At 35.8% G+C, this 13665-nt stretch overlaps 3 protein-coding genes and 1 long non-coding RNA gene across 6 annotated transcripts; 2 read left to right on the top strand and 2 right to left on the bottom strand.

The window, feature by feature from the left end:
• Nucleotides 1-216: 216 nt before the first annotated feature.
• Nucleotides 217-2456, bottom strand: LOC149727049 (protein stum homolog). The gene is made up of 4 exons (XM_089890672.1): nt 1671-2456; nt 1285-1471; nt 1047-1229; nt 217-688 (listed from the first exon to the last, which is right to left on the bottom strand). The coding sequence occupies exons 1-4, from the start codon at nt 1764-1766 to the stop codon at nt 552-554; spliced, it is 603 nt and encodes a 200-aa protein (XP_089746798.1). The 5' UTR covers nt 1767-2456; the 3' UTR covers nt 217-551.
• Nucleotides 2457-3031: 575 nt separating this feature from the next.
• LOC149727048 (uncharacterized) lies at nt 3032-5276 on the top strand. The gene is made up of 4 exons (XM_089890668.1): nt 3032-3223; nt 3567-3912; nt 4162-4344; nt 4692-5276. Exons 1-4 carry the CDS (start codon nt 3137-3139, stop codon nt 4835-4837), a joined length of 762 nt encoding a protein of 253 aa, XP_089746794.1. The 5' UTR covers nt 3032-3136; the 3' UTR covers nt 4838-5276.
• Nucleotides 5277-7039: 1763 nt separating this feature from the next.
• On the top strand, nt 7040-8771 carry LOC149727047 (uncharacterized). Its single transcript, XR_016386281.1, has 2 exons — nt 7040-7265; nt 8201-8771. It is a non-coding gene; the product is annotated as an uncharacterized LOC149727047 (long non-coding RNA).
• LOC149727046 (kelch-like protein 12) lies at nt 7837-12801 on the bottom strand. 3 transcript variants are annotated; one of them, XM_089890663.1, is made up of 13 exons: nt 12636-12773; nt 12111-12231; nt 11604-11757; nt 11205-11422; nt 10116-10265; nt 9945-10062; nt 9813-9889; nt 9571-9757; nt 9363-9518; nt 9181-9243; nt 8825-8944; nt 8620-8770; nt 7844-8296 (listed from the first exon to the last, which is right to left on the bottom strand). In XM_089890663.1, exons 1-13 carry the CDS (start codon nt 12698-12700, stop codon nt 8185-8187), a joined length of 1692 nt encoding a protein of 563 aa, XP_089746789.1. In that variant the 5' UTR covers nt 12701-12773; the 3' UTR covers nt 7844-8184. The 3 variants fall into 3 exon arrangements, with proteins under 3 accessions (XP_089746791.1, XP_089746790.1, XP_089746789.1); XM_089890664.1 differs by lacking the exons at nt 12111-12231; nt 12636-12773 and adding an exon at nt 11848-12033 and having other exon boundaries at nt 7841-8296; XM_089890665.1 differs by lacking the exons at nt 11205-11422; nt 11604-11757 and having other exon boundaries at nt 7837-8296; nt 12636-12801.
• Between the last annotated feature and the right edge of the window lie 864 nt (nt 12802-13665).

Below are 13665 nucleotides of genomic sequence, written 5' to 3'. Positions count from 1 at the left end.
CTCTAACCACTGCACCTCTCAAATTTGATTGGCACTTGTGTTTTGAGCTCGAAGAGATGAACGCATTGTGTTTATGTAATGTACGTTTGCTTTGACCACGGCAGCCTTTATATTCAGTCGTGCTAGTTACCCGTTTGACAAGCAATTACTGTTAAATATCTTCGCTCAAAACGCATTACCTCAATATATGGTAGCAATATCAAGCTTTATAAACTCTTCGATTAAGCAACGCTTTTTATTAACAATCGCGCACGACAAAACTATTTACATATAGTAGGGTGGGGAAGACGAGACAACTTTAGTACATAATATCCAAATATTCTGATCGTGTTTTAAACAAATAACAACTGTCTGTGGGAGTCGTGAGGATGCGGTTTTATAATTCTTTGAATGTTTTTTGTTTACTACGAAATGGGACGTAAAAACAAAACGAAAAGATATCCCATCTACCCCACACAACAATATTGTGTTCGAACTTCTGTTAACTTACACAAAAATTTAAAAAGTCAGAAACAAACAGACAAAAGTCGGACGATTAGTTTGGTATGAGGCTATGCAAATGATGGGTTATTGGCTCCGTAGTTAGGTTGTGGGTAACCAGGAAGAGTTTCATTAACAAGTCTTGGATTGTCAGGTGGATACATCGTGTTCGTTGTAGTTGTTGTAACCATCGTGTTGTTACGTTTGACTGTTGAGAAATTTATTGAATAAATGAATACCTTAACTTGTCTTTATCCTTGCGTGGCCGGAAAACGACAGTCGTTATAACAAGGGTGTTCTGTTTCATACACCTCGTGCCAGCTTACGAGTCACCACATATGTAACTTTGTGAGTGATTATCATTTTTTGTAATTGTTTATGGCAATTTGAACAATCCATTAGTGACCACTGTCGTTAAGTGTCTTGCCGAAGGACACATACGCCCACAGCGGTAGCACCGACGATCTATGAATCCGTAACCTCTTGGTTAGAGGCAGACTAACCACGGCGCCAGTATTTAGTAAATGAATAATCTAATTTTTTAATAAAAAATCTCTGTAACTTACCGGCCGCTTGTACAAATGCAACACCCCAAACGATTGACCAAACCCAACCGAAAAGCACGAAAAACACCGTTATCATTTGGAGCCAGCCTACCCAGAAATTTAGACAGAAAGTCCCACCCTTTCCGCTACTTTTCTGGCTTACTTCAGCGCAGCAAATAACAGAAAATGAAGCCATGATCGTTCCTGTACAATTTCGCGTTTAAAATAACTGTTTCGGTAGTGTGTAGTTATAGCTTACCGAACCCGGGCAGTAAGCAATTGACAAATAAGCAAGTAACAGCACACCACATCGGCATTACTGGTACCGAAGCGGAACCGATAAGTGAATTGTGTTCCACTACAGTTTGGGCTGTGTATGACGTCACGTGCGCAGGTACTGTTTGGAACTGTTGAGCAGGCACCGGTCCGTGTATTAGCTGTGGCGCCTGTTTTGAATGATTGAGTAAACGAATGTAACTTGCTTCACCTTTGCGTGGCCGGAAAACGACAGTCGTTATAACGCGGATGTTCTGTTTCATACACCTCGTTTTAGCTTACAAGTTACCACGTATGTACCTTTGTGGGTGTGTTAATAATGTAAAAATACAAGCGCTCAATCATATTATATTCAAATAAAGCGTTTACCGGGTGGTTTTGCGGCGATGTATTGTTGTAACTTGCGACATTTTGGTTAGTTTGGCCGCCAGCATTTTCGACCAATGAACTTTTAGTCTCATCCATATTTACTTAAAATATTCTGAAAATTTTAATATTTTGGGATATAGTAGGGTGGGGGAAGATGGGACATATTTTCATTCTATTTCCTCTTCCCGTTTGGTGGTGAGCAAAAAAAAACATTCAAAGAATTATAAAACCGTATCCTCACGACTACCATAGACGGTTGTTGATTGTTTAAATCACGATCAGCATATTTGGATATTATGCGCTAAAGGCGTCTCATCTCCCCCACCCTACTATATATTATATTACAATTACGACCTGCGGCTATGCTGTAGCAAATCTTTTCTAAAAGTTGTTTTCCTTTTAAAATACAAAATATTTCGTCTTTGTCGTTTACAATGCACTCTTACAAAACCACGTTTCACACAATGCGTCCGTTTAGCATGTATGCCTTTTCATTTATCTGTTACAGATGTTTATACAGTCTTGCAAAGGTCTTATGACACCCACGACTGTTTACGAGTCACGTGGGCAAACATCAGCTGAGCCCACCGGACCTGTTACTGATTATCGGCGCTTGTAAATAACTTTGTTTCAATGCACCGTTGGTTGTATGGGTTGAATATTATTTTATATAAGTCTATTAAAGGTATAGTAGGGTGAAGATGGAACGCGTTTTTATTCTATTTTATTAGGGTGAGGGAAGATGGGACACTTTTTCAATTTTTTTTCTCGTCCCATTTGGTAATAAACAAAGAACCATCAAAGAATTATAAAACTGTATCCCAACGAGTCCCATAGACCGTTGTTAAATGTTTAAAACACGAAGGATATTATGTGTTAAAGGTGTCCCATCTTCCCCCATAGCACTATATATGTCACGTAATCTTTTACAAACCTTTAGTACCAATGTAAAGATTCTAACTATTTAGTATAAAAAGCTAGTATTTCTGTTATACAGTCTAACTGTATATGCATACGTATGTATATACCATAGGATTCAAATATTGACTTTAAAAAGAGAAAATACGTTCGGCAAATACCGCCGTAGCCTTTGTCGTCATACGGGCTATTAATTATTACCATAAAGGATCAAACCGCGAAATAAAACAGTTTAAAAGACTAGGTTTCCATGCTGGAAAGAACTGGTTTTATCGAGATTAAGGTTTTCTTGGTGGATTTTCGATACTGTAAGAGCGAAGAACGAAATGAAATTACGTTTGTGTTATGTATAAAAGTGAGCAAGGGAAACACAGGCAAAAATGTGTCAGTTTTAACAGATTAACTTCAAAGAAAATGTTGTTGTTTTTTCGAAATTTAGTTACTGCAAACGTTTCGAAAAAAATGTGTATTTCGTTGGTAACTTTTAATAAATTAATACGCTGAAGCAGAAATAAAGTTGGTAAATTTTAAAGGAGTTTTAAAACGTTATGGCATCTGCACCGAATATGGATAATACTGGAGCTGAAAAGATGCAGCCACCGCCTTATTCTGGTCCCTACCCGGGAGCAGAAAATGTAAGTTCAAATGAAAATGACTGTAAATTACTTTATGCTTGCTTGGCCGGAATACGTCAGTCGTTATGACACGTGTGCTCTGTTTTATACACTTTGTGCCAGCTTACGAGTTACCACGTATACCTTACTTTGTGGGTGATTGTTTTTCTGTATGCTTGACAATTTAGACACAAATCTAGTCAAATTGTATAATCGGGGCAAATTGTATAATCGGTCAAAAATCCAGTCAAGAAAATTTTATTATCTAAGATATATTTCGCCTAAATGGCATCGTCAGACTCTTATACAAATAAAAACTTTATATATATATATTGTTTCCAAACTAATTGACCATACATTGCAGCCGCAAGCAGCGGGGGTTCCGTATCAAGCTGCACCCCTAAACCCCAACCCTGGATACCCCCAACCCCCACCGGCCCAGGGGCCAGGGGGTTACCCTCAACCCCCACCTGCCCAGGGGCCAGGAGGTTACCCTCTGCCCCAGGGGGGTTACCCGGGCGCCCCTTCAATTCAAATTTATCAACAACAACAAAGCCAACAACAGCAGTATGGGGGACCGAACCAAGTCACTTATGTAACAACTACCACTAACAATTCATCGTTCAGTGGAATGAAAGCAGCTATTCCTGTTATGCCGATGTGGTGTGCAGTTACTCTGTGCGTTGTTAATTGTCTTTTCCCTGGATTGGGTAAGCGGTTAACCTGATGTGCGTGTATAGTAAAACAGAGTATAACATATCTTTTATTTATCTCTTAGAACGTTTTTACCTCTTCTTCTTTGTGTGCGTATGTGTTCTTATTGGCAAGACACCTATATAACGAGAATTGCTCGAACCAGCCCAGTGGTCACTAATGAGTTGTCCAAATTGTGTTTTTACGACTGTCGTTGCCCCGCTACGCGAGGGTAAATAAGTTACATTCATTCATCTGGTTTATAGGTACCATTATCGCTTCTTTCACCGTTTTCTGTTGTGCGAACGTTGGACAGCAAACAAGTTCTAGCTGTGGAATATTCTGCTTGAACTTTTGGGTTGGCTGGCTACAAATGATCACATTGTTTGTTTTCCTCATTGGTTGGGTATGGAGCATCATGTGGGGAGTTTTATTCATTGGACTTGCAAGTAAGTACATTGTATTATTTTTAAATTCGGGCGAATATTTTAGGATAAATAAACAAAAGTCCGGCGCCGTGGCACACTGGTTATTCGGGCGCTTGCCTGTAATCCAGAGGTAATGGGTTTAAGGTTCGTCCCTGCTACGGTTGTTGTGGGCGTATGTGTCGTTGGGCAAAACACATGACGACAATTTCTTAAACCCTATGGTTACTATAATGAGTTGTCTAAATTGTCAGCCATATAGAAAAAAACAATCACTCGCAACGTATTTTACTTTCTTAAGTAGTTTAGAAACTAGAAACAGTAAATATTGTTGACGTTTTTTCTTTAACGATGCTTTAACTATATTTTAGCCGAATACGGAAAGCAGCCAGCAGAAACAGTCACTACTATGACAACAGTACCGATCTCCCATGTGCAGGTTCCCAACATTGTACACCAACCACCAGGCGTTTACCCTGCTGCTGGCTACGGCACTGCCGAACAGCAACCTAAATAAGCAGTAGAGTTCTGTGGGGTAATATGGGACACCTTTACCACCTAATATCCAAATATCCTGACCGTGTTTTAAACAATTAAGAACAGTCTATAGGAGTTGTGAGGATATGGTTTTATAATTATTTGAATGTTCTTTTAATACTACCAAGTTGGACGGGAAACTAAAATGAAAAGTTGTCCCATTTTCCCCCACCCTACGTTTTTAGACGTCGGTCGCTTTATAAATAGATTTAAAACGTCATTAACATGTAAGTTGATATACTCGGCAACAAGATAAAAATATGATTTTTCTAATTTGCTTTTTAGTTGATTTTGTAAAAATAGTATACATGCACCACAATTATGAGCGTAATAAACTGTATAACGTCGACGTTTTGTTGGAGAAACGCTTGTCTGCTCTTAAAAATACTTTAAATACAAAACGTGTTATAGCGTTCATAGCACAGTGATATTTTTCAATCAATTACTCAACGTTTTAGCGATAACAGGCGCCGTGGCACAGAAGTTAGTGCACCTTTAACCTATAGAGATTACTGATTCAAGGCTCGTCGCTGCTATCATTGTGGGCGTATGTGTCCTTGGAAAATCCACTTAATAATCTTTATTGGTGTTAAGATTTTCTGCCATAAAATAAAAAAAGAAAAAAACACCCACAAAGTTACATCACTCACAAAGTTACATACGTGGTAAATTGTAAGTGGCACGAGGTGTATGAAACCTTGCACTGATGAGAAACCACCATTCTGAAGCAGCTGTTGCTTCAATAAAAGGTGAATGTGATTGCTTTATGTAGCGTTTGTTATATAAAGTTCATGAATACAGTTGAAATATTTGTTTTCGGTGGATTGTCACAGGAACACGGTATTGGGGAATTCTTTGCAAATATCATCTCCACGTATAATCCAACCAACAATACTTGGGCAAATGCTGGGAACATCAATTCATTCCGAACAAAAGCAGCTGCAGTTGGGGTTGGAGGTTGGACGCTTTCATGTTATATTGTTCTGTGCCATGTTCATTTTCACCTGTCTTAATTTTTGATTTCCGTATTTAGTCTTTAATTTTTGGACTGAAAATAAAATTTCAAAATATATATAGTATATAGTGGGGTGGGGGAAGTTGGAACACATTTTAACTCTATTTTCTCGTCCAATGTGGTAGTAAACAAGGAACTTTTAAAGACTTATACAACTATATGTTTAAGACTCCCATATACCGTTGTTAACTGTTTAAAACACGATCAGGATATTCGGATATTATGGGCCGAAGGTGTCCCATCCTACTATATGTATTACTGGGAAAAAGAGGACACATTTAGCACAGAGTATCCAAAAAGGTCCTGATCGTGTTTTAAACAATTAACAACGGTCTATGGGAGTCGTGATGATACGTTTTTATAATTCTTTGTATGTTCTTTGTTTTCTACCAAATGGGAAGAGAAAATTGATGAAAACGTGTCCCATCTTCTCCCACCCACACTATACATGATTTTAAAAATAAATATTTATATTTAAAACCACATAATTTAGTTAACAATTAATTAATCGATTGCACTCTTTACATTATTTCTAATTAACCTCAGTTATATAAACCACTAATTAACGATTACTTATTGATTACAATGCTCGCAGGCAAATTAAGCTTTAACACATCAGGAACCCGTTAGTAACTTAGTAACCGGTACCTTTTGGCTTTGTTTACATTACGGTCTTTATTTGGGAGTAGTAAGATAAGAATCCACACAATGATTGACGCTGGTATCAGAAAACAATGTTTTTTAAGTGTACTTTTAGAATTATACACATAATGCTGGAGTTGTACAAAGTTTTACGTTTTGTTATATACAAAGAAGTTTTATCTCATCATAGTGAACTATTTATTGTAATTGAATTTTACTTTGTTGATTTTAATAACTTATTGGTAATTGAAAGAATATAGTTAACCACAAAAGGGTAAATTTGACATATATCTTATTAGGTAAAAATACTTTTATGAATGCATTCTACCTACTACTACAGTATCACAAATGGCGACCGAAAACCGCTTTGTTGGTTACCTCTTGTATTTTTAATCAAGCTTAGTTGTTCGTGGCAGTAAAAGGGTTAGTTATAGATGTTCTAATTATAATAAGGGCCCATTCATTAGAGCTGTGCTCTCTTGTTGTATTTCAGTTACTGCAAAAGTTGAAGTGTATGACTCAATAAAGAAAATATGGGAAGTAGGAAATAATATGATTGAAAGAAGAGCTTCTTTTGCTATTGTTCATTTTGATGGAAAAATATTTGTTTTTGGCAACTTGATAGCTTAATAATATCTTGTGCTAAAAATAAAATTAGGTGGGTTTGGTTTAAACAAAACTCTGTTAACAAGTGGTGATTTCATGAACATTGTTGATGGAGTTTGGACGATCAGGTTGCTATGTATGGAAGGTAGGTTGTGCAGTCTCATATAATATGTTTAAACATTATAATGATTAGATCATACACAAACTAATATATATAGCCAAAAATTAAACTTAAATTGTAATCTGACTTGCTGTATACATGTTTTACACCATGCCAAGAAAGTTAACATTTAAATTATAAAGTGGGGTTTATTTTGCTTTGTGTTTGATTGCATAATAAAGAATCACTTACTTCCAACGGCAGCTGCTTCGCTTAGTAAAGCATTAGTTTGCCCAAGTGTTCTTGGAAGGATTGTAGTCAAAGATGTAGTTTGTAGTGCTTGTAAAGGATCTTCCCCCTCCCCGCCTTATTTGCTAACCCCTAGGTTAGGGGGTTAGGTGTTGATGGTTAGGGGGTTAGTGGTTAGCATAAAGTGGTCGAGAAGACTCTTCACTAGCACCGTAGTTTGTAGTGTAAACCAGATTATTTTTAACTATTAAAAATCTTCTTGGAAGGATTGTATTTAGAGATGTAGTTTGTAGTGTGGACTAGATTATTTTTAACTATTAATAATCCAACAATTAAAAAGTAATATGATTTCTAGGTGATACTATGTATTTGAACTGCCATACCTTTATTAAATAACACTTTGAAGAAATATAATGAAACACACAAATTGTTTGCACATCAGGTGCTAATTTAGCGATTTGCAGGTTAGGAAAATACAGTTCAAAATGCTAGTTAATTTTCATTATGAATTGAATTTTTTGTTGGGAATTAACTTAAATAAACCAAAATAATATTGAAAATCAAGTTTTACCATTCTTTGTCTTGCCTACTGCTATAGTTTTTAACATGTTACCCAGTACCTCCAAATAAAAGCCGCAAACGATTCAAGAAAAAAAAGATACCGTAATAAAACAGTGGATAAAAATTTAATATGAATTTATCAAATGTTCTGTTTTTATTTTGCCATCAAGCATCCTCTTCCATTGAACAAGTTCTGACCTTCTTCTACGAAAGTTTTCCATTCATCTTTATTAAAGTTGTACAACACAATATGTCCAGGTTTGGAACTGGTAATGTTAATATTATCAATTGGATTAACTTTCTAAAACACATTACCATTGCAATTGATTATCTCATGATGGGGTGTAACAGTCACGACTTTTATTCAAAACTAAATTCGTTTTATGTTTTTATCAATGAGCATGTTTTAACAACTGTTGTTTTACTGTTACTACCTGTTTTTTCGTGTTTTTTTTACTGTTTCTTTTTGCGTTTATAAACTCTCTTCGTTATCGTGACAGAAGAGAAGAAATAAATTTCATTCATTCATCAAAATAAGTTTGTCTGCGATCTAATGTTTAAACATATTATCTGAAGCTGCACAACCTACCTTCCATACATTGCAACGTGGTGACCAACACAACAAGCAGAAACTTCACCAAGTTGAAAGGGAATGTTGTTTGTTAACATCGTCCAAACTCCATCAGCAATGTTCATGAATTCACCACTTGTTAACAGAGTGTTGTTTGAACCAAATCCACCTGAGAACTTTATTTTTAGCACAAGATATTACTAATATTAAACTATAAACATACCAAAAACAAAGATTTTTCCATCAAAATAAACAGCAGCACAAGAAGCTCTTCCTTCAATCATATTGTTTCCTACTTTCAATGTGTTGTTTGCTGAATCAAACAGCTCAACTTTTGCAGTAACTGAAACACAACTTTGTTATTTACTACTCGCTAATTATATGGTTTTAAATCTGAACGTTTTTATAAAATTCATGTAAATATATTATGATTTGATTTCAGTCAAAAAATTAAAGAGTAAATGCGTGGGAATTAAAAATTGTGGAAATAATCATGGCAAAGAACAACTGTTCGATGAAAAAGGATATATATGATCACTTATGTGCTCAATAACCACTAACGAGTAACAACAAACAAACCTGTTGTATTATTTTTTTGTCCACCCTGAACTTGTACGTATCCTCCACAAAGAAAAGCAAAATCTAAAAAAACAAATGCAAAAACAATTAAAAAATAAAAATTCAAATGCTAACAAATTTAGAATTGAATCATCTTGTACACCAGACATACATATCAAGTATATAACATGAAAACGACCAACCTCCAACCCCAACTGCAGCTGCCTTTGTTTGGAATGAATTGATGTTCCCAGCATTTGCCCAAGTATTGTTGGTTGGATTATACTTGGAGATGACATTTGCAAAGTATACCACATTCCTGTACACTTTTGAGAATCCACCGAAAACAAATATTTCACCTGTATTCATAAATACATTATAAAAAACGCTATATAAAGAAATCACATTCACCTTGTATTGAAGCAACAGCCGCTTCAGAATGGTGGTTTCTCATCAGTGCAAGGTTTTCCCATTTAATACCATTGAAACGTTTTGAAATATTGCTTTTATTATAACCATTTTCACTGATGTTACCAAAGCAATACACCATATCCTCATGAACAATAAACATTACATGATGCTCAGGTTCACCACAAACCTAAAAAACAAGAGTTAAATCTCTAGACCACCTTTAGTCATAAGTCTTTACTGACCTGAAGTGATGACCATTCTTTTTCTTCCATACTGTAACTCGTTATTTTTTGCTGGTTGTTCGGAACCAATATGAGTTCTGTAATGTCGGTTTTGTTAAAAATAGCTCAACAATGCTGCTACACCACACTAACCTTTGCATGGGTAGCAACGTTTTCTTGGTTTCTGTTTCTTTATTAATTCTGGTTTGATACAAAACAAGAGAGCATCTTCAATCAAATCTCTGCAATCAGAAAATTCACGAACAAGACCCTTTAATAAAAAGTTAATTAACAACAACACCAGTAGATGAAAACAAGTTAGACCTCTTTTCTGATATTTTTGGATAAATAATCAACTCCCACATATTGCAATCGAAGATGTTTGAACAAAGTTGGGAAATATTGTTTCCTTGTTTCCAGATCATGTTTCACCCAACCAACCAAACACTCATAAACAACTTCCTCTGACTCTATCTACAAGTAAAAAGTCATGAATTTATTTTGTCACTTTTATCATACATGGTAACTCGTAAGCTGGCACAGGGTGTATGAACACCAATGTTACTATTATGATTGTCGTTTTCAGCCACGCGAAGATAAATCAAGTTACATTTATTCATTCACTTCTACTCAGTAAATTCCTCACATACAAATACAGCTCTTTAAAATGTCTTGAAGGAACTTGTATGGATGAACAAATTGTGTAGTCAGCCAAGGGCGTAGCCAGCCTAAAATTTTGGTGGGGGCCAAATGTTTTACGGTTGTATTTTGGATTTGAAAAACCTCCTAATTACAACACAAAACACGGGAAGGCGTATTGTAAATGGCATTTATTTTTCACAATTACGCCGCATGAAAACACAACGATCTACAACTACATTTAAAACTCCTTTCGTTGCCTACCACCAGCCATTTTTGTCACAAAATTTGAGATTTGTTTTTCTTAGCTAGCAGGTAGACTGTTTATTACGAAATAGTATGGATTCACACGCGTGAGTTCATCCATCATAATAGCGATTGTTTGACCTGGCAACTAATTACGACATAATAGCATTTCACACGGCGATTATTTGCGTCATAATAGGGATTGGCACCTCATCATTTAGCATGTGTAAGAAATTTAAAAACAGGCTTAAATGTTTTCTTTTAATTTGAAAAAAGATCCGGAACTGGATCGAGATCCCCCATTTAAACATCACTGTTTAGCACGTGTAACACTTTATTTTATTTTTTCACCAATAACATTACTGTAAAACTCAAAATTTGGGGGGGGCCATGGCCCCTCAGGCCCCCCCTTGGCGACGCCCATGTAGTCAGCTGATGGTTTACATTGTGGCAAGCAAAATTAAATTGCTTTTCCTTAATCACTTGGTCGATCATTTTTTCAATATAACATCAAAAATATTGTCTTACCACCAATTCATCAGAAGAAATAAGCTTCTCAATTTCCACCTCATCAATGTCTAAAAACTTTTCTTGAGCTGAAACTTCATCAAAATTTTCCCAAATGCACCGATCACATTCCGATATAAGATCATTGAGAGAATACAATATACCAAGTTGACGGTAATGCAAACAATTCTTTGGAGATATTTCATCCGAGAGATATTGGATAACCAATGCAAGTAAATCTGTGACAACAACAGTTAATGTAAAATAAGGTTTAATAATATGCAAACAGAAAAAACAATAACCCACAAAGCAACACATATGGTAACTTATGTAAGCTGGCACGAGGAGTGTCAATACCCACCATGTGAGGATACATAAGGGTTATTTATTATTGACCCACATAATAATGTTAATTATTACCTTGTACTTGCATCAGTGAAGCTGCATGCAAAACTTCATCAATATTTTCCTCTGACAATAAAACTTTGTTCGTATAAATGAAGGCTATCACTTGTTTCATTGCAACCTTTGTTACTTCTTTTATTCTGATCTCTTTTTCAAATTTCTCTTTCATCTACAACAAAACAGCACTTGGCAAAAGACTCTTTCGAGCTTAAACTAAATTTTCTGTTCACTAAGAGTTGGATGAATGAATGTAACTTACATTATCCTCGCATGGCCGGTAAATGACAGTCGTTAAACACAGGTGTTCCGTTTCATACAAATGGAGCAATTGCCGTTAAGTATCTTGCCCAAGGACACATATGCCCACAATGGTAGCAGCAACGAGCCTTCAACCCATTACCTCTTGGTTAGAGTCACACGCACTAACCAACTGTGCCATGGTGCCAGTAATTATTACAGACAATAACTTAATCGACAGTTTAATTTTATAATAGGTTACTGTGGACGTAGCATAGTTTTTACCTGACTACTGAACATAGTGTGAAAATATTTGCTACTCGCTGCTAAAATTGCTCGATGTGCTGGAAACTTTTGACCTTCTGCTACCAGTGTGACATCACAATATTCTCTATTGTTTCGTTGCCTGAAAGTTTAAAAGAGTAACAACTTTTAATGGAATGAATGGGTGGCATTTGTGTGATGGGGTAATATATTATACCATAAGTTTCTGATTTATACACCACGTTCCTGTTTATAAGTTACTGCATATGGAACTTTATGAGTGCTTAGGGACCACAAGGACAGGGTTGTAGCAATTACAGTCAACTATCTTTCTTATTAAAACACACACCTATTGTACCAATATTAAGTATCTAACCAGGTAAAGTAAATAAATAGATTTAGCAATTGAAGTATAGTTTGGGTTTAGCTTTTAGTTGGAGTAGTGGAATCTTCAATACACTCAAAGTTGTATTACCAAATTTGGTTTATCACAAAAAATATTAATTTAGTATTTTATGGCTTTAAGGGAATACGAATATATTTTACTTTACAAGCATGTCCATAACGAAGTCAAAATGTCCATCACAGCTTAGAAGTTTAGCGGAAGCCATCTTTAAGTGCAAATATGTTACTAATATTAGCTCTTAAAATATGTTGCAATGTAACGAAAATGTAAAATATAAAAGAATATTGTAAAATGATATACATTACTGGTCCTAATCAAGTCATATATACAATACTTATTGCGGTGCTAGTAAAGAATCCTCCCCCCCCCCCACCTTATTTGCTAACCACGAACCGCTATAACCAGTAACCCAGTAACCCCTATAGCCACAAGCCACTAACTACTAACCCCTATAACCACTAACTACTAACCCCTATAACTACTAACCCCCTAACCAACAACACCTAACCCCTTAACCTAGGGGTTAGCAAATAAGGGAGGGGGGGAAGATTCTTCACTACTGCCCTTATTGCTTATAATTCAGTGTAAATTTTCTTATATTTCTTATGATTTTAAGCTGTATGTGTCAGTTGCTGATTTTGCTGTTATAAACTAATGACTAGCAAGTGTAGTAAAATTGTTAAATGGCCTGCAGTAGCAAACACACGTTACTAAACTCGTATTCTTTAAAGTTTTCAACAATGTCAATAAAGCCCGATCACGTGATATAATGTAAACGCAAAATGCGGAACTAAATTTTTTCTATAGGTAATTCCCCTAAAGTACGGGCATTGTGATGTTTTTATAAATGCAATAGAGATTTCTTTATTGTTTTGTCATTGTAAGCAACTTAAAACACAGGTACAGTAGGTTCGGGTAAGGTAGGATATGGTTTTATGTTGTTTTCTCTTTTCATTCGGTATAAAACAAAGAACGTTTAAAGATTTTTATAACCGTATTCCCACCACCCTTGAAATGAAACGCGTTGATATTGTTAATTATTAAAAGCACGATCCGGAAATATGGACGTTTTTCTTACCTCGTTGCCGTATCTAAACACTTTCTCAGGGACTTTGCCCACACAGAATAAACTGGCATGTTTGCTATTGCCCATATAGTTTATTTAAACAT

The sequence above is a fragment of the Ciona robusta genome, chromosome 12 (genome assembly GCF_009617815.1).
Source record: "Ciona robusta chromosome 12, ASM961781v2".
NCBI classification, from domain to species: Eukaryota; Metazoa; Chordata; class Ascidiacea; order Phlebobranchia; family Cionidae; genus Ciona; species Ciona robusta.
The sequence above is the reverse complement of the archived record's forward strand: the minus strand, read 5'-3'. Positions and strand labels throughout refer to the sequence as shown.